Here is a 26,432-nt window from a genome sequence, read left to right as displayed (position 1 = left end):
CCCACCTCTTGACTCAAAGTTTTTAGAGTTTTGGGTTTTAAAAGCTGACAAGCTGCGCAGCCGTCTGCTTTATGATCGAGGGGCAAGCAAGGATTACAGCGTTTATGCTGGTCCTTACAGGTGTACTTGCCCCTGCAGCGCGGGCAAAACCTAAAGGGTGTCCTCTCCATAGCGGAGGCAATAATTAGTGGTGATAACAACCCGGAGGGAAAAGGAAAGGCATTCTCGAAGAGAAACAAGATAGTTCCACCCCCACTCTCCCTTCTGTATGTTGGCCGGCGAGGCCAGGCCACGTGTTCGGCAGCACCGAAGGATCTCCTCTGTCTCGTCTCCTCCGTCGAAGATCTTGTTCGGCGGAGAAACAGCTTCACAGCTACGTCGAGGGGAGGGATCTATGTGTTAATGTAATAAGACAGGACCAAGGTCCAGGAAATATGTTTTGCAATGTCTCTCGAGGAGCTCCGCGTAAAGGAGACCAAAAGCTGGGCGGAAAAAAACAATCTGATGGACCTCGACGCGTGAGGGATTGTGGGTACACCGCACGTCACTATAGGGATAGTGTTACAGACACGCCTTTTCGACGTCCCCTGTTCGACTACGAAAAACAAAATGCAATACTCTGCAGTGACCACTGGATGTCGGACCTATGCACAGCATGTGATTCTAAGCAGATTAACAAACATCGTTGTTCAGGGGCACAGTTGAAGACGACATTGAGTTAGAAGCCTTCTTCCTTGCGGACGCTAGAGACCAGAGTCCGGCAATGGTTGAGACTGCAGACATTTCGGCGCAGACTCCGGCATCCTGTATCTCTTTTCAAGTCGGTCTCCCTTTGCTGGAGCAGGGTTCTGCAGCCCCAGTCCCTCATCCCAGACGTCGTCCAGGAGCACTACCGACAGAATGGTCTTCCTTTTCACCTCCCTGCGCTGGTACAGGAAGCCCTCTTCCAGAGTGAGCTGGAAGAGATTGATGCACAGGCAATCATGAAATGGAAGGATCCCACTTCGTCCAGCGGAGAAGCCCTTGGTGGCAGGGACATCCTACCATTAGTGTCCGTGAGAGGGGCAGCGACGGTAGGAGTGGAGGCGTAGGGCGTCTCCTTTTTTTGCAGTTGTTGTCTCGGTGTCAACGGGGTCACCGCCAGTGGTGCGGTCAGCTTCCTCTTCTGAATCTTGATATCATGCGACGGGTCTCTAGGAGGTACCTGGGAACAGGATCGCTGGGCCCAGCGCCCATTGTCCTAGTCGTCGCTGCCTCCGGCGGGCATCTCTATGTTATCGTCATCACCACCCTCCTTCGGGATGGTGTGGGCGTGAACTTTATCTCCTCCTTGTTGGACGAAGAAATGTCTGTCTTAGAGTTCTTCTCTACCCCTCTCAGCCCCCCTCTTCGGGTCCTGAGGGTTCGGCCTCAGGCTAAGGTCTGGCATCCTCTTCTCCGGAGTATTTCCCACTGGCTTGGACGAAGCCTCCCGCCTGGGAGGAATACACATTCTGGCTGCCACCAGGGCACCCTGGACTGGTCAGCCCCTTTTGCCTTCGAAAGAGAGGCCACCACCAACTCGATCGAGAACGACAATGCTTGGTTTCTGCTGCAGCTTCCCTGGGGTAGCTGACTTTCTCATGGACGAAGAGCTGGAGATCGAGGAAGACTGAGACTATGCACGCGATCTGACCGTCTTGTGACCCACTTGCACAGCGACCCTGACGAAGCAGACTTGCGGTGCTTGGCCTTGTCTTTGGCCCCCACTGATTGAGTACCATCAAAGGACTTAGAAGCCCGCTGGCTGGCTCCAGATAAGACATGCCCCTGTGCACCACCCGGGGGTAGAGGCCCTGGCCTGGCGCCACATCGCCAGCCAAACGTGTCGATCCTTCTGTAACGGTTACCTGGACGCCTCAGGAGCACAATGCCTTGGCAGCCTGTGGACCTGTAACTTGGGCACTTTTTGGATTCCTTTTCTGTGTAAAGCGCTATATAAAATTCATAAATACAATAGTAACATCTATTTTCTGAGAGGTTACTGTATAAATGGACTTTGGTAATAACTCCCTTCTCACCTGTGTTTATTTTTTGTTGAGCTCTCCATCCTACTATTCTACAGGGGCACGTTGGAATGAAGAAACAATGAACTTTGGAAGGCTGATGTGTTCTATAGATTCTTGCCTTTACAATGTCTTGCCACCCAGAGTTTGTCTTTGGTTAAGTATCTGGAGAATATACTATAGTCTTAGATCTTGAAAAGTTGCTACGTTGGAGTGATCTCCAATTCCCCCCCCCCTTTTACTTGCAGGTTCTCGGAATTCAGAAAGATTAATGGCTCTGGAATGACTGCGACGTTACTCAGAATGGAGTAACTGCAGCCTTCAGGAAAGAGCGCGGTAACAACTGTGCGGTGAAAACTTGGAGAACCTTCAGGTACGTAAACATATTTAACTTCTGTTTTTATTTCTGTTGAGTTCATTCATGACAATACCTTTTTTCCTGCAGGTTTTCAGAAAGATGCGGAAATACCTTCGGAAGTTGCAGTGGCTGCCGTAGAAACTTCTGACTGAAGATAATGCGACTGCGAGCAAAGACTGCTGAACCTCTGACGGAAGATGCTACAGCTACGAAGAAACCCTGCTGACTGAAGAACCGCTTCGTAAAAAACTTCGGTTCTGTAAGTCTTTTCTTTAACTTTGGAATGTTATTTTTTTCTGTGAAAACTAATCTCCATTTTCTCTTGACAGGTTCTGTGAGGAGAGACGCCGGTATCGTTACCCGCGGTCAGTGGAGCAGACGCAAAGCGAGCGCCCAAGCAGAGGTGGGGCTTAAGTAGCTCCCTCTGCGATGTGTATATAGCATGCTGCAGGTTACCAATGGATCTTGCGGCGGCCATGTTTAGTGTATGAGACCACTGCAAGCACTATGAGAGACTATGGAAGCATATGCTATGAATGGTGCAAATGCCATGTTTGCCAGGCGTGCACCCACTTTTGACCTGCTGACTGAAGTGTTGTCCCTTGCCTCTGCTGCATGCCTGAATGGGAATTGTGCTAATTGTCTGGAATCACAACACCTTCATCGTGCGCTGGCAGATCTTCTTCCTTGTGCATCGGGTGTAGCTAATACAGGCACTGGGAATGTTTGTCCGTGAAAATATTCTGCAAACCGCAGCTGGAGCAGAGCTTGAAGAGGGAAGCGCCATCCAACTCCCCCGACATGGTCCGGCGCGGTGTAGGCCGGATGATTTTACGGATTCCCGTTAATCGGATGAGTCGACTATTGAGAACACAGGCTCAATTGAACAAAAATAGGGGTTTCCTATCAAAAAAGTGTGAAAAAACACAGAAAGCTCTAAGAGCAAAGGACACCCAACACTTGAACGTGTGGTAAAAATCTGAAGATGGCTGCCTGAGGATGGGCTTAGGTAGAGGGCAGTATGACCCCAGAGCCCACTGTTGGTTTATAAACTGTCTTTCTCCTCTAAACCAAAGTGAAACAGTTTTCTTTTATAGAGGATTCCCAGCCCGACGACTGGGAATATTAATGAGCATGTGAATTCATGCCAGACCCCATGCTAGAGAAGTACACTTTAACTATTTGCAGATTAAGTAAAACAAAATGGATCAAGGTGCAGGTAGACACCAGTCACATTTACTAACCTCACGTTTCTTTTTGGCCTTTATGTCTTCACTGCTGAGACTGCTGGCTTTCCTCTTTGCACCTTCGGTTTTCTCCTTTGGCTTATTCTCAGCTGCCTTCGGTTTCTTGTAGGTTTTCATGAACTCCGAGATGAGTTCTGGGCAGTCCAAATTTTTGTCTGGTTCCCATGTATTGTGCTCCCTGAAAACAAACAACCAATCAACAACCAAATTTGTCACTAGCAATTTGGGAATCAACCACCAAATTTGTCACTAGCAATTTAGTTGCTAAAATTGACTGTAGCTCACCAAACAGTGCAAAGGAACAGTTCCTTGTAATCTTAATTGCCTAGCAGAAGTATATTCACTCCATTCATAAAAGCTGGATATGGAACAAGTTACTTACCTGTAACTGTTGTTCTCCAGCATGGGTCTGGCATGGATTCACATGCTCATGAATATTCCCCGTCGTCAGGCTGGGAATCCTCGGTAAAGAAAAAACCAGTATCAGTTTCGTTTCTGATCTGTCTTTCGTAGTAATAACCAATCACTGGTCTCTGCGTCATACTGACCACAGCCAATGACTGCCCTCTACCTAAGCACCGCCTCTGGCAGCCATCTTCAGATTTGGAAGCACGTGAAGTGGCAGTATGACCAAGTGAAGAGCCGCAGAGGGGTAGGCGGGAGGGTTCGCATGTGAATCCATGCCAGACCCATGCTGGAGAACAACAGTTACAGGTAAGTAACTTGTTCCTTCTCCAGCATGGGGTCTGGCATGGATTCACATGCTCATGAATAAAGAATACATAGCAGTACACACATGCACAACCACGGGAGGTGGCAAAGGCTCAACATTAAGCATCACATCAACTCAACATTAAGCATCTTACCTCCTCACCAGGCTCACCTCAGGCGAACAGGTTGCGCAGCACTGCTTGGCCGACCCTGGACTCCTCCCTGGAATCCCGGTCGACGCAGTAGAATTTCGTGAAGGTGTGCGTCGACCTCCACGTAGCAGCCCTGCATATGTCCAGCAGGGGCACACCAGATAGGAACGCCGTGGTAGCTGCGATCGCTCTGGTGGAATGGGCTCTCGGACGGCCAGGCAGCGGTCGGTTTGCCAACCGGTGACAGCACATGATACAGCCGGAGAGCCATCTGGAGATGGAAGCCTTCGAGAGAGCCTTCCCCTGATTGACAGGTCCAAAGTTCACAAAGAGTTGTGACGTCTTCCGAAAACCCTTCGTGCGGTCCACGTAGAACTTCAGCGCTCTAGCTACATCCAGCGAGTGCAAAGTCCTCTCAGCCGGCGACGAAGGCGACGGGAAGAACACAGGTAACACCAAGGGTTCGTTGAGATGGAAGTCCGACGGTACCTTGGGCATGAAGGAGGGGTGCGTCCTGAGCACTACCCTCGTGTCGTGGAAAGTCAAGTACGGGGCCTTGCAGGAAAGGGCCTGGATCTCTCCCACTCGTCGTGCGGAGGTGATGGCCACAAGAAAAGCTGTTTTCCATGATAGAAACTTCAACGGGGCCGAGTGCAGAGGCTCGAACGGAGGTCCCATGAGCTTGGTCAGCACCACGTTGAGCTCCCACGCCGGGGCCGGAGCCTTCACCGGCGGGAACGATCTGAACAGTCCCTTCATGAACTCCTTCACCAGACGATGAGACCACAAGGACGTCCGCCCCGTGGTTCTGGTGTATCGGGAGATCGCAGCAAGATGAATCTTGATGGACGCGTGTGCCAGACCAGCTTTGGCCAGCGTCAGCAGGTACGGCAGTACTTGGGGAGCCGTAATCCGTAGAGGGTTAATCTTCTGTGCGTGGCACCAGACAGAGAACCTCTTCCATTTGTGTCCGTAGCATTTAAGAGTCGAGGACGCCCTGGCCTTTGCAAGAACCTCTCTGCAATCGGCCGGTATGTCGTATCCTCCAAACTCTAGCGCCGCAGGAGCCAGGCCTGCAAGTTCAGCGACTTCGGGTCGTGGTGGAGGATGGCGCCTCCTTCCCTGGAGAGTAGATCCGCGTCCGCCGGCAGCTTGATCGGCGGGGACGCTGACAAGTCCAGAAGGTCCGGGAACCATATCTGCCTCGGCCACGCAGGTGCGACGAGGATCATCCTGCACCGTGACCTCTTGAGCTGGTTGACGAGCCGGATTAGCAGAGGGAAGGGAGGGAACGCTTAGAGGAACAGGCCCTCCCAGGGGAACGAGAAAGCATCGCCCATGCTCCTCGTCTGGGGAAACCTGCTGGCGAACCTCCGGCACTTGGTGTTCGTCGCCGTCGCGAACAGGTCGATCTGGGGTGTGCCCCACCGTCGGAAGAGGCGATCCACCAGATCCTGCCGTAGTTCCCACTCGTGGCACGAGCGCAGCTCCCTGCTGAGTGAGTCGGCGATGGTGTTTTTTATCCCCGCCAGATGAAACGGCACCAGAAAAATCCCTCGGGCGACGGCCCAATGCCACAGGTCCTGCGCCTCCTTGGACAGCGCTGGGGACCTGGTTCCGCCCTGTTTCCTGATGTAAAACATGGTGGTGGTGTTGTCGGTGAAGATCCTCACCACCTTGCCCTTGAGGGACGGAAGGAAGGACCTGAGGGCCCAAAACACTGCACGGAGCTCCAGGACGTTGATATGCAGGGACTTCTCCGTCGGGAGCCAGAGTCCTCTTACGTGCAGATTTTCGGTGTGCGCTCCCCACCCTTCCAGGGAGGCATCCGTGGTCACAGTCTCCTGGTGGGCTGGGGTCTGGAAGTCCATGCCCGCCGTCAGATGCGCGCGGGTGCCCCACCACCGTATTGCTCGTCGGAAACTCTCGTCGAGCTTGATCCTTTCCTCGAAGCTGCCCGTCGTCTGGATCCAGCGCGCATCCAGGAATTCTTGCAACGGGCGCATCCGGAGCCTGCACATGGGAATGAGGTAGATGCAGGAAGACATCATCCCGAGGAGGGACTTGATGGACCTCACCTTGGCCGCGTCAGCCACCAACATCCGTTGCACCTTGCCCAAGATGGTCCTGGTCCTCTCCTCCGACGGGGAGGCCAGAAGGGACACTGTGTCGAGCCTCGCTCCCAGAAACAGTGCGACTTGCGCGGGCACCAGGTGGGATTTGGCGTAGTTCACGGAGAATCCCAGGTCCGTGAGGAGTTGGACGGTCCTTGCCGTGTGGACCACGGCGAGCTCCCTCGTCTTGGCGCGGATGAGCCAGTCGTCCAGGTAGGGGTAGACGTGAATCCCCTCGCGGCGCAGCTGCGCCGCCACCGGTGCGAGGCACTTGGTGAATACCCTGGGTGCCGACCGTAGTCCGAAGGGAAGGGCTTTGAACTGGTAATGACGCCCTTGGACCACGAATCTGAGGAATTTTCGGTGCCCCTTTAGGATGGGAATGTGGAAGTAGGCATCCTCCAAATCCAACGACGATAGGAAGTCTCCTTCCTCCAGCTGACCCAGGACGTGCTGGAGGGTGACCATCCGGAACTTCTGCGCCTTGATGAACTTGTTCAGACGTCGCAGGTCTAGGATGGGGCGCCATCCTCCCGTCTTCTTCTTCACGAGGAAGTATCGCGAGTAGACTCCGGAGCCCCGAAGCCTCTTTGGGACGAGTTCGATGGCGCCCTTTCTGAGCATCGCCTTTACCTCCAGGAGAAGTTGAGGGACGTGAAGTTCTTTCCTGGCCACGGGGGGGACGCGCGGGCACCTTCTTTGAAACTCGAGCGCGTGGCCCCGGGCCAGGGCGTCCAGCACCCAACGGTCGGTGGAGATGGACTCCCACACGCTGACGAAGCACGCCAGCCGGCCTCCCACCGGGGTGCTTCGGTGGGGGCCCGACCCCACGGCCGGTTCAATCCTGCTTGGACGCGGCCTTGCCGCCTTGACCTCCTTGGCGACGACGGCGGGGTCCGCTAGACTTGCCTCGTCCTCTGTAGGCCTCTTGCGACGACGAGCGGGCCGCTTGACGGTAGGAAGCGAAACCGCCGCCGGAACCTTTGGAGGCGCCCTTGCCTCCGCCGCTCCGAAAGGGCGTTCGTCGTTGCTGCAGGACTCCAAGGGCCCTGGCCGTCTCAGTATCCGCCTTGATGGCCTGAAGGGAATCGTCCACTGTCTTCCCAAACAGGTTGTTCCCGTCGAAGGGCATGTCCAGGACTCTGGTCTGGACGTCCTGCCGAAAGTCCGTAGCTTTGAGCCATCCACGACGTCGAAGGCAAACGCCGTTGCCCAGCTGGCGGAACCCAGTGTCGGCGATGTCCGTCGCCACGGTGATGGCGTGGTCCGACGCCACCTCACCTTCCTGCAGGATCTCAAGGGCCTCCGCCCTCTTGTCGTCCGGCAGAAAATCCAGCAGGGGAGCTATCTTGTACCAGAGCTCCCTGTCGTAGCGGGCCACGATAGCCAAGGCGTTGGCCGCTTTAATCGTCGTCGCTGCCGACGAGATGACTCTACGTCCCATAGCATCCAATTTCTTTCCCTCGCCGTCCGGCGGGGAAGTCGATGTGGAGGCCGCACCCCCCCCCCGCTTTCTTCCTGGCTGCCGCGGAGACGACGGAGTCCGGGGTAGGCTGCGCCCGGAGGCATAGGGGGGCCGTGTCCGGGACCCGGTACTTTTTCTCGTACCGGTCTCTTCTAGCTGGCGTCGTGGAAGGGTTCTTGAGGAGGGAAAGGCCCTCATCCCAAATGTCGTCCAACAGAGGCACTGCGAGGACCGTCTTCCTCTTGGCCTCGCGCCGCTGATAAAGGAAGCCTTCCTTTTTCTTCTCCTCAGGGCAGAGTTGGAAAAGCTCGGAAGCCCTGGAGATCATGGAGTGGAAAGATCCGATCTCGTCGGGCGGAGAAGCCCTGGTGGGAGGCGACGACGGAAAATCCTCGTCGTATGCCTCGTCGTCCGTACCCGTCGCTGCCGTGTCAGTCCCCGTATCATCCCCTCGGGTGGACGGGGAGGAGGGCTGGACGGGGCGCGACGGTTGAAAAGGAGGTGGTGGATGGATCCTTCTTTTCTTGGTAGGGGGAACACCAGAAGGTCCCGGTTCTGGATCCCCCGACGGGAGAGGTTCCTCCGTCGGTAACGGTAGCCTCGTCCTTATCTCGGAGCATAAGGACTGTATGGCCAACAAAATGGCCGCCGAGTTGTCTTGCGGCGCTGGCAGAGGGGAATCCGACGGGCGAGCAGGGGCCCCGTCGGTATCCTCGACGATGTCGTCGTCGTCACCTGCGTCGGGGTCCATTCCGACGGGCTGGCCTTCTTCCACGCCTAGGCCGTGGCTTAAGACCTCGATCAGCTCCTCTTCTGAGGTTGAGGCCGAATCTACGACGACGCCCTGCCCCCCCTTCTTCCCCACGGAGGGTTTCACGGGGGTCCTATCGATGGGCACAAAGGAAGACTCCCTCCGCGGAGGCAGGGAGATTCTGGGCCCTGAGGTCGCCACCACTGGTGTAGCCACCACAGGCTGAGCCAGGGCCGCCGCGACCGTTTCGATAGAGGGCTTGGTCGGATGGATCAAGGCCTTCACCACCTTAGGTGCGCTCACCGCCTTATCCTTGAGGGAGGGGGCACTGCCACGCTCCTCCTCTGCCTTAGAGCTCGACCGGGGCCTCTCCAGGAGCTTCGCCGGGTGCTCGGCCTTCCTCTTACCCGACCCAGAGCGTTGGCTCGTGGTTGATGGTGCCGGGGAGGGTGCGCCCTGCCTGGCGCCCGTAGAGCCCGACCGTTCGGCGCTCCCGGTGCCAGCGGACTCGCGGTGCTTGGCCTTATGTTGGGCCCCTGTCGCCGGGGCGCCCTCAAAGGTCTTAGAAGACCGCTCGGATTTCTTCTTCTTCTCGCCAGACGGGCTCTTACCCTCCAGCCAGTTGGCGAGACGTTGATGGCGGTCCTTCATGGTCCGTTCCGACATGTTGCCGCAAAACGCACAGTCCTTCTCCACGTGCGTCTTGTCCTCATGAAGGCAGTAAAGGCAGAAAGAGTGTTCGTCCTCCTTGAAGACGTTCTGCAGCTGGCATCCAGGGCAGACCCTGAACAGCTTTCCGGGCGTCGAGCTTCCCTTCTCCTGGGCCATCTCCGAGACCGGGCCTGAGAAGCTTCTGGAGTCCTCCGAAGCGTAGCTCGACGAAATCTTCACCCTTGAGGGGCACAGATGAATCCGACACGGGTCCCCGTTGATCGGATGTAGGATCGGTGGAGCTTGAGGCTCTTTTGACCGAAAGAATCGAAGTTTTTTGTGAAAAAGCGCGAAAAATAGCACTAACGCTCGAGAGCAATAGCACGAGGATCCCAACACATGAACGTGCGGTAAAAATCTGAAGATGGCTGCCAGAGGCGGTGCTTAGGTAGAGGGCAGTCATTGGCTGTGGTCAGTATGACGCAGAGACCAGTGATTGGTTATTACTACGAAAGACAGATCAGAAACGAAACTGATACTGGTTTTTTCTTTACCGAGGATTCCCAGCCTGACGACGGGGAATATTCATGAGCATGTGAATCCATGCCAGACCCCATGCTGGAGAACTGTACATGTACAGTATCTGTACCCCATCTTGTTTTATTTTTCAAATAATGAAGCAAACAAGGACAGAAAACACTAGTTTAAATGAAATGGGCAATTTTACATTAGCAAAAGGTGAAAAAGTAACTCTGGTAATACTCAAGTAAAAACATCACTTAAACCAGCAAATGTGCTTTCAAATCCACACCGACTAGCCATGTGGGTTATTTTGTCAAGCAATTCAGGAGTATGGATCCATTCGTTTTTTTTTTAGATTTTTCAGTAGGCGGGTACATTCAGAAACGGGCAGCAAGTGTTCAACTAGGATTTACAAGTCTCGCCTAGCCATACACAAGTACACATATAAACTGAAAATGTGCTAGGTAACTATACAGGGATGAACGAGGGAGTGAGGGGTCTGCCAGGCCAGAAAGCAACTGAGTTGATCTCTCAAGCGCTAGGTCCAGGACAAAGTCTGCTTGTTTGAGCAACATTTGCAGGGTTGTGCCTTCCACCACCAAGCAGAACCAGAATTTCTTAGAGAAGAAGCTTGCATTTCCAAATTCTCCAAGGTAACACGTACAGATTATGGATCATTCTTTGTTGGATGCAACCTACTTGCATCTTGACACCAACGGACCAGTAATAGTCAGGTGCTGGTCTGCCAATCAGTCGCCCAAGTGCTTTTCCAGCTCGTCTGTGCGCTTTATAGGAGCTGCAGCAAACAGTCGCTATATGGCGGAGAGGGGCAGCGTCCTAGAGAGCAATAACAGGCTTGGGGAGGATTAATGTTAGTATTCATCACCGTTTCGCACAGTGGAGTCGGAGAGAATTTTCAGTTTAGTGCTAAATTCCTCACACCTTAGAGACCCCCAGCTCTTTTGCTGAACTTTGTACTTAATTCTATGTTTCAAACTCCATAGGCTTCATCTTTTTACATTTTTTCACACAGCACCTTCAGTGCAGTGCCACAGGGAAGTCTTTCAGATTTCCCAAAGGTACCTTCCTCTTGGATAAACTACAGTTTCCAAGAGCACTGAAGTGAAATTGACTACTTTCATTTGTAAATTTCTAGACTCGCACACTATCTTACAATAGGGTGCTGGAGGGGTTACTTAGTATCCCCCCCTGTCTAGTTTCTCATGTAACAATTTTAGGATACCCTTTCTACAATTAATAGCTGGTGGCAGTGTTTTACTTTTAGCTACCATTGGGAGTTTTTACCGAGGGCTGCGTTTGCAGCTGCAGTAAAGCACCCACGGGTGCCCATTTCATCAAAATGGCCCAGGCTTCTTTTTTTGCCATTTCTTGTTGGAAAAGTCCTTCTTGATATTTACTTTAAACGACAAACCAGGTTTGGTCCCTTTGTTAGTTTTGTCTTTGCCAGAATTCACGAGTGAAGCACGCCTCTGGCTCCAGTATGTCTGGCAGGGGCAGCAAGTGAGGGATGTGCCCGAAACTCCCTGTGCTTAATCCCCTTGATTACAGGAATGCATCCTCTCAGAGATGGCTGTACTTCTACTGCTGCTGGAGTCGAAGTGCTAGGGAGAGCAACACCAGATTGTGTGCGTTGCTTTTAAGTCTGACCTGAACGCCAGGAAGATCCTCCGAACTTCCCTGATGCAGGACTGGCCAAGCCTGAGCCACCTCAGAGTGCTGGACCCCAGATGCAAGTACAGAGTGGTATCCGAGAACCGTAGTGTTGCCATTTGCTGTCAGATGCAAGGAGCTGAAACAGAGGACCGCTGAAGCTAAGTTTGCCCAATGCTGCCGCTGAACTTCCCATTGCAGAGCAGGAGTCCCGATGTCTTCCCTCTTTTCCCCACGACTGAGGATCTAGATTCTAGAACAAAAGGAACTGCAGAGCTGTACAGGAACAGAAGCCAGCTGGAACCATTTCTTCTAACCGGAGGTACTGTAAAGTCTAAGAGAACTTGCCTCTTATGGTGTAGCCTTGCTTGGTCTCAGTTGAGACCGTTCTTGGTTACCTTGCTGATTTGGTATAGCTTTGCTCCTCACAAGCCTCCCAGCTTGTGGCCCTTCAAGTGTTCCATTTTCTGAAACTTTTCTAAAAACATTGTGCAAAACTTTTTACCTACCTGCAAAGAAGATGTTCAGCTCCCCTAGACAATGCACAATGAACATTGGCTGTCTGGCTCCCTGAGATATTTTTTTGCCTCAGACTTAGTGCTTTGGCCTTTCCACCAGGAAAGGGTTAATTTACTGCATTGGAAGGTTCCAAAAGTACTCATCAGTTTGTGAATGTGTTTACCTTTGTTTTATTCCCATATCTTTTACACCAAACTCAGTATTGCTCTCAATGTCCTACCTATTTAAGTCACCTGAGGGAGTAGGAAGCGTCTGTGTGCCATCCCCAATGGGTATCTAATCTAGAGAAACAGTGTGTTTTGAAGTGTATTATAAGTGTTACATATATTGCTCCCTTCCGAAGAAGGCTTCTATAAAACTGACTGTGAAATAAATTAATAATTGTTTTATCAAGAAACCTTGAGTATAAGAGTTTATTTGAATAACTGGTACTGTGTAACTGTCAACATTACCGCTCACATAGATCCCGCTTGAGATGAGCCTGGCTGCTCAGCCACAATACCAACCTGTGTAGTTCAGACTTAAACCAAAGGTTGGGTCCCTATTGCCAGGAGGTCAGGGTTATTGTTGTGCACCCAAAGGGCACTGCATACAATCTTGCGTAACAATGGTGGCAGGCGGTGAGCATCTATTCTAGAGTTGTTACATAGAGTGTTTGCTTTACTTAACTAAAAAACCTCAAGGCCAAGCTCGACTAGAATAGATTTTGTAACACGCCTAGTACAAGAACTTCAAATAGGAAGCCCTGATCATTTTAGCAGTATAACAAAGACATGTAGGATCAGGAATCTGTTAAAGGAAAGCAAAATGAAGGTAGCTAGATCACCAAAGGTTGGAACTCCTACTAGTCCAGAAAATGTGGAAATTGATAAGTAGGATGATCATTAATAGTCTAACTCTAATGTCTTAGGAGAGAGAAGTCCCAGGAAGGGAGCCCCTCTTTGCCTCAACAAGCCCTTTTGCCTCAACCTATATCCACTGGGACCCCACACAGAGTCCAGAATATGTGTCTCTTGAGAAAATGAGACTTGAATTGGAATTTTAAAAGGTTGCAAGCTCGAGCTGAGGCCAAACACCAGGACATCAAACTCAGCTAATTGGAAATGCAACATGATCTTGAAATGAAAATGTTTCCCTCCCAGAATCCTCTAGGTCTTCCAATCCAAAGAGGCCTCGCCTGCCCAAAGAAGCAGCGAGTACGTAGGATATGAAACTTGATATTTTGGATTGGTTAGGTGCTTTTGAATACAATCATGGGATACAGGGAATCAGTTGATTCCTTGGCTTTTTGTCTAGGCTCTCCCAGGATGCAACTGATGCTGTAATGAGGTGAGGGAACTAGAAAGATTGGAGTATGAGAATATGAAGCTGGCTTTGGTGGCCAGATTTGGGAAAACTCCAGCCCAGTACATTAAGAGGTTTCAGACCCTCAAAAAGACGGATGGTACCCCTTGGGCTACCTGGGTGTGTGAATGTTTGAAAAACATAAATGGGTGGGTAAAGGGTTACAGAGTAACTACCTTTGAAAGAATGAGAAATCTGTTTTTGTTGGAATCCATTTTTTATGCCTGCTCTCCTGAGCTGAGACAGCACTTGGTTGACTCAAAAGAGATTGATCCAAAGAAGCTAGCAAAGGCTGCTGACTTGTGGGTGGCCAATAGGAACAAGGATTCTGGGGCCACTTACAAAGGATGAGGGGAAGCAGAACAAGAAAGATGACAGAATTCTAAATCCAACCACCGAAAAGGAGGGCCACAAACATAAGGGTAAGCCATTTGGGAAACCAGGTCAGTCTAGTGAAACCTCTGGTGGTAAACTAGAGGGAGGTCACGCCCCCATTCCAGAAAACATTTGGAAAATGTTAGGCTTGTGGGTCAACTGACCATGTGAAAAAAAAATCCCAGATGTAAAGAGTACCCCTCTTGAGACAAGTCTGGCAGCTCAGTCACATTAGCAACTTGTAGTACAGACCTATACCAATAGGTGGGTTACCGAATACCAGGAGGACAAGTGTTGTGTAGTCTCCCCCAGGGTTACAAATTCTTTCCTAACAGCGTCCTTTGTTGGTGCTGCAGAAAAGGTGCCAAAACCACAGGGTGACCAAAGAAGTTGATGAAAGATGTGCCAGAGGTCCTCCCTCGAGACCATTGCGGAGATCCTGTCCATTGTCCTGCCTTTCGTCAGACCAAGGAATCCGGAGGTCGCGTCCAGAGCTGCTACATTGCGGAGCATCCACCAAACACGCTTTCTTCCAACCCAAGCTATGTTGAGGGGGTGGAGGGGTTATTGGTTACCTTATTCCAGAAAATCGCTCCAGAGCGTTGGAGTGCATGTAGAGGTATCCAGGGCAACCGCAACTCAGACTCAAGCCGCTGCTTGTGTCCCTTTAGTGAGTCCTTTCTCAAGGTCTTTTATCTCCTTTTCTAGAGACTACAAAGTAACCACAGCTACCTTTGAATTCTGTGGCTTTTCAAGATTTTAAGCCTCTCTGAACTCCTTTTAGCTAGGGTTGCGTTTTGGACTTTGAAAGACTTGCTGTGCAGGGAAACTGAAGCTCTGCTAGTATAACACCAACCAACTGTTTTCCTTCCCCAAAATCACCATCTTATATGCGTATGCTGACTAAATGCAATGACTCCATTACTTTGTGGGTGCGCGTCAATACAAATAGTACGGTCAAACTCCTGTAACAACTGTATGCGATTAGCAACTACCAACTAAGCGTGACCCTTTGCAAGTATTGTAAAGTATACCTGTGTGTTGGTTTATCATACTAAGTATTTAGAAGTGACGTGTAAATATAAATCTATATTTTGATATACTTTTATGTGTAAGTGTTTCTTTGAAGTGCATTTCTAACTGGGTTCACTGTACTTACCTACAGCTCACATCTTCCTCTTAAGATACGCCTGACTTCTCTGTCCCTCTACCAAGGTCTCCGGGTATGAAGGCTGATACTAAGAGTTGGGGGGGCGATCTACACACCACTTGGATAGCTTACTAAAGTCTTAAATCCAAGTGGTACTTTAGTAAAATTCCCTTAACAATGTGCCCCACCATTTAAGCCAAATTAGAGTGTTTTGCAGGATTTTTTTGTGTGACCTGGCGTCCTTGAGCGGCGACGGCTGGTTCTGGGACGTTCTGAAAGCCCTCCTGTATGAGTCCCCATTGTATGCCACTATAGCTCGCAAGGAGCATGGTATTATTGGGAATTTGGATACAAAAAGCAAGGAACAAGTTACTTACCAACTGTAACGTTTTTTCGACTGGATGTTCCTCCCACGTATTCCTCATCTTGTGATAATTCGTTTCGCCAGCTTCGCAAAAATGTTTTCGGCAGAGGGCACTGTGCTCGAGGCTGTGGCGTCAAATGTCCCTCGACGGGCTCCGTACCGGGTCGACGTCACTGATGGTATAAATAGTTCGAGCCACGCCCGTTGGCTTCAGTTCTGTTTTTTCGAAGAAATACTCGTGGAACATCCAGGCGTATGCTATGATTGATAGGCCCATCGTGAGAGGAAATTGTAAGAAAACAAACTGTACTGCGGGGTAGGCTGGGAGGGTTGATGAGGAATACGTGGGAGGAACATCCAGTCGAAAGAACGTTACAGTTGGTAAGTAACTTGTTCTTCGAATGGATTGTGTCCTCCCACATATCCTCATCTTGTGATAGACTCCTATAGCAGTGATCAATTTGGAGGTGGGAGTGCTAGTTCTTGTTTTCATGGACAGAGTGAAGTACCGCTCTGGCAAATAGCCCCACATTGGAGGAGGAGGCATCTAAACAGTAATGCTTGATGTTGCAGCCGAGCAAATATCTTTTGCAGGGACTCCCCTCTTCAAAGCCGCAGAAGTAGCCTTTCCTCTCGTGGAGTGAGCACGTAGCCCATCCGGTGGGTCTTTTCCTGTTAATCTGTAGCATTCCAATATAGCTAGAACAATCCAGTGGGATATGGTTTGTTTTGTCATCGCTAACCCCAATTTACGACCTGTGTAGCCCACAAAGAGTTGGTCGTCTTGACGTAATTTTGTCATTCTTACAAAGTAAAAGCTGAGGGCTCTCTTGGGGTCCAGCCTATGTAATCTCTCCTCTTCTTTTCCCGAATGAGGGGGGGGGGGGGGGGCGGCTAGGATAGAATTTTGGTAAAACAATTTTCTGCGACAAATGGAAATCGGAAACTACTTCGGTAAGAAAGATGGTTTAACTTTCAGAACTACCTTTTCTTTGTAAAATGTGGTGTATGGAGGTTTACGAGAGAGCCTGTAGTTCACTAACCCTGCGGGCTAATGTTAATGCCACAAGGAGGACAGTCTTTAGTGTTTAAAGCCTCAATGCACAGGAGTGCAGAGATGCTCAAATGGTATATATGTTAGGAATTTAAGAACTCAATTTAAATCCCAAGTTGGAACATGAAATGGTATTGGTGGATATACATTTGTAAGTCCTTTCAGGAACTGTATTATTAATGGTATTTTAAAGTAAGAAACCTCTTCTGAGGAGCGCTTGAAAATGGACAGCGCAGCAAGATATCCTTTGATTGTTCCAATCTGGAGCCCCAGATTGGCTAGATGTAATAGAAAAGAAAGCACCATTGGCGTGCTACATTGAAAAGGGTCCACATCCCTATCTTTGCACCAGTTACTGAACCTATTCCAACAACACCGGTACAAGGATTTATTTGCTAGTCTCCTGGCCGAAAGCAAAATCTCCATTAAGTCATCCGCAAGATCCCAATCCTTGTATCTCAACCGCTCAGAAACCATGCATGAAGGTCGAGTGTGTTGACCTCTGGATGAAGAACCCGACCTTCCACAAAGAGAGGATCTTCTCTCGCAATAGGAAGACGTACTGGAGGGCAGATGGACATGTCCAGAAGGTCCGGGTACAACGTCCTCCTGGCCCAGTCCGGGGCAATTAGGATCATGGTTTTCCTGAACTTTCTCAACCTCCTGATTACTTGAGGAATCACGGGTACTGGAGGAAACGCGTACAGCAGGGGAAAATCCCAATCCACTACGAACGCGTCCCCTAGAGATCCTCTGGGGAAATTCCCTTGAGCAATACTGATCGCACCTCCGGTTTACTGTGGTTACGAACAGATCCACTTGAGGGTTTCCCCAAAGGGCGAAGATCTCCAGAAGGACTTCCTGAGCTAACTCCCACTCGTGGGAGACTGCTCTGCCTGCTCAGAGCGTCTGCCGCCGTGTTCTGCTCTCCGCTAGGTGTGCCGATAGAGAGATTCCTTCTTGTATTGCCCAGAACCAGACCTGTATTGCCTCACTGCACAGAAGTAGCGATCCTACGTCTCCTCTTTTGTTGAGGTATTACATGGCCACTGTGTTGTCTGTCATTATCAGGACATTCTCTCTGTACGGAGGGCAGGAAGGCCTTCAGCGCTAGTCCGATTGTCCTCAGCTCCAATAGGTTGATGTGTAGTTTGGACTCCGATGGAGACCAACGTCCGCTGTCAGATCGTTGGTGTGAGCTCGCAACCCCGTGAGTGAGGCGTCCGTCACAGTTATCTCCGGCCATGGGTGCCAAATAGATTCTCCCTTGAGGATGTGGTAATTGCAAGCCCACCATGATAGAGCCTGAGCAACTGCGCTCGGTACTTGCAGAAGATCCGACATATTCCCCGAGAATTGGGACCACTGAGTTCTGAGGGCCCATAGGAGGGATCTCATTCTCAGTCTGGTCTCTAGCACCAGAAAAATGCAGGATGCCATGAGGCCGAGCAACCTCAGGAAATCGAAGGCCGGCAGATGCTGGGCTTTCCGGAATTTTGTTACCATCTGCTGGATGTGAAGAGCTCTCACCTTGGGTGGCGAGGCTTTGCCCAAGGAAGTGTCCAAGACTGCTCCGATAAACTGGAGTTGTTGGGATGGTATCATGTGGGACTTCTTGAAATTGAGGGAGAAGCCCATGTTATGGAGAAAGTGGCAGGTGATCAACAGGTGTTCCTGAGCTTGTTCTAGAGAACGTGCTGCGCCCGGTAGGGGTAGACGTGAATCTGCTACTACCGCCATCAGCTTGGTGAAAACCCTTGGAGCGAAGGTCAGCCCAAATGGCAGAACTCAAAACTGATAGTGAGAACCGCCAACTGCGAACCTCGGGTATTTTCTGCGCTTGGGATGGATTGGCACATGAAAATAAGCATCCTGAAGGTCCAATGATACCAACCAGTCTTGGAGCTGGAGAGCCTGAAGGATCTGAGAAAGGGTTACCATCTTGAACTTGTCCTTCCTGAGGAACTTGTTAACTTTTCTTAAGTCCAGGATGGGTCTCAGTCCTCCGTCCTTCTTTGGTATGAGAAAATAAGGGGAGTACCAGCCCTTGTTCCTCTCCGCTACAGGTACATGTTCTATTGCACCTTTCTCTAGCAGGGTTAAAATTTCCTGCAAAAGGAGCGGGTCTGGAGTTTTGGTAGAGCTGGCTCCCGGTGGATGATCGTGAGGTCTTTTTAGGAAGGGAAGGCAGTAACCTTGAGCTACTGTTTCCAGTGCCCAAGCATCTGAAGTAATGCCCGCCATTCTTTCAGATGCCGAGAGATTCTGTCTCCCAATGGTGTTTTCTATAAGACCTCAGAGATTTGGAGGCAGCTGCAGGAGCAGCTGAGGGCATAGATGCCGTTCCTGAAGATGGCTTTATAGTCTTTGCTCGTCCACCACGAGTGACATTCCTCTTGCCCCTTTGAAGAGCCTGTCCTCTTCCTCTGCCAACAGGGGCGTAGTATTGAAAAGGACGACCCCTACAGGAAAATTATCCCGAATAGTGTTTCTGAGGCTGTCGCATGGAGGCACTAAGGGATTTTGCTGCGGCTTTCGAGGTCTGTAGTTTTTCTAGGCTCTCATCAGCCTTACTACCAAACAGCCTAGGGCATGTTGAGAAGTCTGGTCTGTACATCTGGTGCAAACCCCGACTTTCTCAACCACGCAAATCTGCGTAGCACTGTGCTTGATGCCATGGACCTGCTAATACCATCAGCAGTATCCAGTCCAGACTGGAGACATTCCTCCATTGCCTCCTTACTGTCATTGACTATATTCAGGAAGCCTTCCCTTTCCTTGCCTTCCGGAATATGTTCAGCCGCTGCTGAAATGCATTCCCACAGGGTATGTGTGAACCTGGCCAGGGTACCGGTGACACTGGTCGATTTCAAGGCCATGCTACCTGAAGTAAAAAACTTTACGAGCCCAGGCATCAACCTTTTTGTCCTCCCTGTCCGGAGTTATGGGTGGGTATGCTGTCTGCCTGGAAGTAGTAGCGGCCTGAATAACCAGACTTTCTGGCGTAGGGTGTCTACTCAGGTATTCTGGATCAGAAGTAGAAGTTCTGTACTTCTTTGGGAGATTGCGGTCTACTGCAGCAATTCCATCATGTTTTTCCCAATTCTTTTCAACTTTCCTTTGGAGCGCCCTATGGAAAGGGAGAACCAGGGCTTTCCGGGGTCCCCCGACTATAATGTCCATAATATCGTCTTGCACAAACGTAGGGGAGGCTCTTCCCCAACCCATATATTCAATCACCCTTCTCATTCTTATACCCCGAGTATGCATGTTCTGCAAGATCAGGTGTGGCAAACTCCTATTCGGGTGATGTGTCCACACCACTAGCAGAATGCAGAGTTTCACATAGGTCTCTCATTTTTGTATCAGGGTTTATAAGTTCCTCTGGAACTTGTCTAGAACCATATTTTACTCCAAAAGGAGTGACATCCTCATCTGAGCCAGATTCTTCAAAAATTGAAGACATGGACCTAAAAAAGTCAGATTTTGGAAAAAGTGTAAACCTTCTCTCTTCCTCCTGGTTTTTCATCGAAGGAATGGGTGTTTTCTTCGAGGGAGCTGAAGAAACCTTCGACGCACTTGACGAAGCCTTCGACAAAGGCGTCGAGGATAGTATAGGCTTCGTCGTCGAAGCTGATGGCGTTGACTAAGTTGCACTCGACTTCGACAACTTTCGCTTTTTAAAAGGGATCGGAGAAACACTCGATCCTCGAGGATCTCGACGATTGATTTATGGGCATTACTTGGCTTTACTGCCGTAGTTCCAGACTTCCCTGCGTCGTCCAGTGGAGCAACCGGGGTCTGGCTTTTCTGATGTTTCTTTGAGGGGGTCGAGGCTGCATTCTCAAAGACCTGCATCATTTTTCTTCTAAAGCGCTCCCATTTTGAAGGGGAATGGGATCTAGTTGGACATCGAACCAATTCAGTCGATGAATAGGATGATAACGGTGATCTATGTCTCCTTTTGAGCTTTTTTAGAAGACGAAGATCATCTCTTCGAATGTTTCTTATGACGTTCCGATTCTTTTGAATCGGACGATTTCTTATGTTTTTTAGACAAGGCTTTCAAAGAGCCCTTCGACACCTCCCGCCTCACCGCTAACTTACTTTCCCTCCTGACAGGAGCCACAGTCGCCGGTTCAATGGTCTGAGCCCAGACACCAAAGATAGATACGGTGAGGATCAGTGACAGACATCTTCGACCCGCAGTCGATACACTTCTGAAACCCAGTTTTGGGAGTCAAAGCGGTCGATGAAGACTGACAGAAAATCTCAAAGCGCACCGTTCACAAGAGCGAAGCAATCGGAAAAACGGAACTGAGCCAACGGGCACGGCTTTAGCTATTTACACCATCAGTGATGTCGACACGGTACGGAGCCTGTCGAGGGACATTCGACGCCACAGCCTCGAGCACAGCGGCCTCTGCCGAAAAGAAAATTCCGAAGCAGCAAAGCGAATTATCACAAGATGAGGTATACGTGGGAGGACACAATCCATTTGAAGTGGCGACATTTGCCATGTGTGTACAGCATTTTGCATTCCTTGTCTGGAGGAGTGACTAGGATAGCAGCACGGCTGGTTTCCTGGTGGTTGTAACGAGCAGGGAGTCCGGGTCAGCGGGGCCTCCGATATACAGAGGGTCTCAGGGTGCAGGGCGGAACATCTTTTCCATTCGAGAGTTGGCTGCCCGAGTGAGGGTGTCAGAGCAAGGAGGGAGCCACATGTTTCTTTAGAGTTCAAGAGCAGAACAGCCTGGCTGACCAGGACTTTCTCCTCCACTAATCAGGTACAGCCTCTTGGGTGCCGATCAGTGTTGCCTCTAAGCTGTGCGCATGTACGCTTGCCCTGCTTCCTTCTTCGTGCGGCTCAGAAGAATTTTTGCAGCGCACACAGACAATTCTCACCTATTCAAAAATATTTAATAAGCCACAAGTCACAGCAATTAATTGAAATTTGCTTTCTTTTAAAATAAGCAACTAGTCTTGATATTCTGATAATTTGCATTAACTACTATGCAAGGGTGATCGTAAATGCCTAAAATCCCTAACAGCACTTTTACTTTATGACTAACTTCTGCCCCCGAACACATTAATTTACTACCGGACAACCTTGACTCTTCCTCTTGGCTTTGCGAAAGGTTAGCAGACGTGTACCTACATCCACCTGTTTTATGTTTGTTGTAATATGACTAATATGAATAACGTTCACATGCCAGAATTTCTGTTACTCGTGCGTTACCAAAAGGGTCACCCACACAATACAATTGAACTACCAGCTAAAATATTGGATACTGGCTGAGTAAGCAGGCTACCTGGAAATGTAACCTTATCCCATACTTCCTCTTCTTTGTACATATGTCACACAAGTACTTTGAAGCGGCCCCCTTGCAAGTTAATGCATTATAAAACTCAAATATTAATTTGCCCTGTAAGGATTTTGAGAAGACAAATGTGATGCTCAGTATCTCCTACTTTAACATTACTAACAATACCCTATAAGTGGAGAACAACATTACAATATAATTTACTTTGCCTACAAGGGATAATGGGTATGCACTATGCCTGGGAATACTCGTCCATAGTATCAGGGCACTGGATATTCAGACAGGAGAATGCTTTTCACGCAATCTGCCTCGTGTCCAAGTGTTCAGAGTTCCTTTGGGCATAGACCTTCACACACATGGTAGGTCGCTGCTATGCAAAAACTGTTTCACTGAGCACTGTGTAATCCTACAAAATGATATAAGGGTGGGGTATGTTGCAAACAATCTTGAATGCAATGCTAAAGAGTTGCGTACATGCAGAGTCATGACATTCTTAAAATGCACATAATATGCTGAGGCATTAAATATGGCTTGCTTGCAAAGTATTGTGGGTCTGCAAATTTCCCAGTGTTTACTGCTACAATCTCTCACATTTTACAGTGCTCTATCAACTAGTATTGGTGGCAAGCACAGGGGCGGGGGAAGGGTAGGGGTGGAAGAGCTCAGGTCATCACTCCTTGCGGGTGATGAACACAGCAGCAAATTCCAAAAAACAAGTCAGACGTTTCGGCAGTACACTGAAGAAAACATGTTGCTTGTTTGCTAATGGATAGGAAATTATAGTACCGGTCTAGACAACAGCACCTTTTTCTTTCTATGCTCAGCTGCTGAAGGCTTTTCAATATAACCATGTGTTCTGTCTGTATTGTCTCTAGCATCCCTCTGCATCTTATTTAACTGATAAAGAATTACAGAAGAGGGATTCATAGTTACAGAAGAAGACACTTAATCAGTTGTATCTCTAATGAATTGATGCCATTAACTTAAAAGGCATATGTATGCGATCTTCAGCAGGGCTCCATAATAAACCTCAGTAAGGCTCTTATTTAATTTTATTTAAGCTGTGGTGTGGAAGGGTGGGCCAAACTATAGACTTTATTATGTGCCCTGTCATTTAACTTTCTATGTCAGCGGTATAAGCAGGGCTCTAATAAGATTTTGCTCCCTACTTAGAGTCAAATGATTTTTCAGGGAGTAAAAAGTAAATAGCTTTACCAATTGGTATACTTTCTGCTTATTAAAAGATGTTCTTCCCCTTACAATTCCTGTTGGGATCAGGCATTAATATTATAAGAGTTCCTTCCTATGCCACTGCTCTACTGGCCACTAATTCAGAAAAATATCAGTGGAGCTTTGTGGGATTAAGCAACAAAATGTTCATTGTTGCTCATTGTTGTTGGGCACATTTTCATTTTTAGAGAGTGAAAATGGATGGTGTATATGTCTCTTAGCTGTAAGGCTGGTGTCATCACTACCCACAGGAGAACGTAATGTGGATAGTAAACACAGGAATATTTGATCATCAGTTATTCTGATGCAATTATCATCCTTAGACAAATTATTAGAAGCATGTTCTCCCGGCCCTTGAATTACTTCATTAAAGTGGCACTTGAACTCCTATCAGCATGTTTGACACATTGTTTTTAATTGCCATTAATCCATTGGAAAATGTATTGTCTGAATTTCTTGACAGCCACATCTCATTATGACAAGGGACATTTGTGTTTTGTAGTACACGAGTGATTTTCCAGTGGCATAAAACATTTGCAAAGTACTGTGGCAGATGTTGAAGTTTTGGACTGGTAGATGAGTTTTCTGTTTAATCGCAAATGACATATTCCATTTTAGCCTATGTGTTTTGAAAAAGTGTTGTAAGATTTGTCAAGAATTTCTGTGGCTGGGAAGAGCAAATCAGTTCCGCACAGAGAAAAATAATTAGAGGGAACATTGGTGCCGATATTTTAAAAAGTATTTTTTAACCTTCTTGACAAGGTTCTTGAAAAGCATCTGGTCGTCAAGGGTGACGAGTCCATGGATTGCACAACACACACGAGACCACATGGGGAAACACTAGCGGTGCATATTTTTAATGAGATGCAACTCATGAATTTCTGGAGTGTCCTCTCCCTCCACTTTACTCTGCACGTGTACTTGGAGGGCACCCACCCCCTCTATATTCACCGTCTTCAGCTCTTCAAACTCACTTGGTACGGAAAAAACACTGAGGAAGGTGCTACCTCCCAGTCCTTACATATCTCAATTCTGAGGTGGGAGGCGCGAGCCCTCCAGTCCTTATGAGGCATACATTTCCATTACCCACATATTGTCACTTCTCGCATATACAAGGTGCTACCCTCCAACATTGAGGGACGCTATTCCCTCATTCCTCTTCTCACGGATAGCACTACCCTCCAACATTTAGGGACGCTATGCCCTCATTCCTCTTCTCATAGAAGGTGCTACCCTCCAACTCTACGGGACACCATTCCCACTCTTCCACTTCACTATTGGCATCTATAACATATAGTGTTAACATGCATCTATTACACATCTTTAACAGTAATAATTACTCATCATCACCTTTAAACTTCTACAAGTCTATAGGCACTCGGCACCTCTAAGCCTGCAACACCTCAAAGCGTTATTTCTATATTTGTAACTCGCATCTTATCTTCACTTAGGCACACTACTGGTCTCCTTTTCACACATTACTTACATTTCTAAAAGTCCTTAGATGCGTTGCACCCCTTAATGACTTCCATCCCTAAAAGTCCTTGGGTGCATTTCTCCCATAAACTGAAAATCCTCAAAATGGTTAGCCGTACTTCAGCATATAAAATATCCACCAACCATGCATACATTCTAACACCTACCTAGCACACAGTTAAGCTACCAATTACTACTACTGGATACCATTTCTCAACAGACTATGGTATAATTTCACCTCTCAAAAGGATACTTAAACTTCCTCTGCACTTCAGTCCGGACAAGTACGGCAATCCGTAGCTAAATCAGCGTCTGCGAGACTGGCGCAAAATAAACACTATTTTCGTCCACACGTCTTGCGCCTCTTCTATTCCGGGGTGGTCCACGTTCATGCAGCCTGTGGCACGTCCTACTGCAGTCATCCGCCACCTTCCCTCACCTCTGAGGAAACACTGGATCATCCTCCTTCACGCTCCTCTCATAGTACAGTGCCGGTACGCCTTCAGCTTCCTCCCCCCGCCCCAACTTGATTTTATTAAGTGCTTGATAACACACAATTCTTTGGGAGTTAACCCTCACTGGAGCACTTCACCATCAATGCCGCTAAACTTCTTCACTTAAAACGAAACTCCATATAACATTTTTCATTTTGTTTTAGTTTCTCGAATGCGGACAGCACGTACAGGGTCCTCCTTTCACAAACTGAAGCCGGCCCAACAGTCCCGCTGAGGGCGAGCACGTTCCTACTACAACATAAGCGCAGCGATCACCAACTCCCTCAGCACACCATTTACGTCGTCATTGCTACCAGGACGACGGAAGAGGACAGAGCCAGCAATTTCAAATTTGTTTATTGGCATTTAACATAACTGGGTGACACATGTCAAATCATATATGGCATACAATGTGCAGCCTTTAGTGTTATATAATGGTTAACGAAAGACCAAAAAAGGGGGGTGGGGGGGAGGAGAGAGAAAAGAAAAGGGAGGGCAAACAAAAATTTCAAACGATAACATGGTAACATTAACTGTCTCCTTGTCTAATCTTCATCATCCAGGTTCAGGGTCTTCAGCGGGGCGTGTTGTGAGGTGGGGGGGTGCCTAAGTTTAGCCGTTGCATTGGGTGTTCAGGGGCCACCCCAGCGGGTTTCTGTGTTCCGGCAGTCCAGTGTGATCCACTCAATATATGCTCATGGGGGTTTATCGTTTGAGGGGTAGATTATAGTGCTGCTGATCTCCCTCCATGCCTCCAGGGTGGCGCTTGACTCGGTTGATCTAGTGACGCTGTCCTCCCATGCCCGTGTCTCTGCGTTAACCCATCTTACAAGTTTGTTATGCCAGGCGTTCTGTCTGGGTCCCGCTGGTTTTTTCCAGGACATGGCGATGTGTCTTTTTGCCACTATGCACAGCAAGTCCATTAATTTCACCCGATGTTTAAGTTTGGCCGGTCTGGGGCATGTCCCTAGGAGGCATTCCTCAGGAGACCATCTGTAGCTGGAGGTGCACGCTTTCTCGTAAGTCTGCTTCACTTTAGCCCATAAGGACTGTACTGTGTTGCATTCCCAAAACATGCGTATGAGGTCTGCCCTGTCCGTTTTGCACCATGGGCAGTTAGGGTTTGCTTGCCCATTGAATGCCATTAGCCTGTGTGGGGTTAGATATGTCCGATGCAGGACATAAGGCGAAATCTGTGATTTCTGGACACGGCCTTGGGAAATGCTAGCGCCCTGTCCCATTCTGCATCCGACAGTTCTCGGCCAGTGTCCGCTTCCCACTTGTTTTTCAACGTACCTCCTTTTGGGTTGGGATTATCATTGAGGTGTCTGTATATTTGGGAGACCAGTTTCTGTCCCTCGCCCAAGTTATACAGTAGGGTAGTGAAAGCATCGGACTCTGGTTCTTCTGGCCAG

The 26,432-nt window shown here is 49.1% G+C and overlaps 1 protein-coding gene across 4 annotated transcripts in view; it reads right to left on the bottom strand.

The window, feature by feature from the left end:
- The window catches only part of CBX5 (chromobox 5), a 217,314-nt gene that overhangs the window by 89,386 nt on the left and 101,496 nt on the right, over positions 1-26,432 (bottom strand). For all 4 annotated transcript variants that reach the window (XM_069653252.1, XM_069653255.1, XM_069653253.1 and 1 more), the window contains one exon: positions 3,648-3,828. In XM_069653252.1, coding sequence (XP_069509353.1) covers positions 3,648-3,828 — 181 coding nt within the window. The remainder of the gene's footprint in view (positions 1-3,647; positions 3,829-26,432) is intronic.

Source organism: Ambystoma mexicanum, chromosome 3q, assembly GCF_040938575.1.
Source record: "Ambystoma mexicanum isolate Mex_15411 chromosome 3q, UKY_AmexF1_1, whole genome shotgun sequence".
NCBI lineage: Eukaryota > Metazoa > Chordata > Amphibia > Caudata > Ambystomatidae > Ambystoma > Ambystoma mexicanum.
The sequence above is the reverse complement of the archived record's forward strand: the minus strand, read 5'-3'. Positions and strand labels throughout refer to the sequence as shown.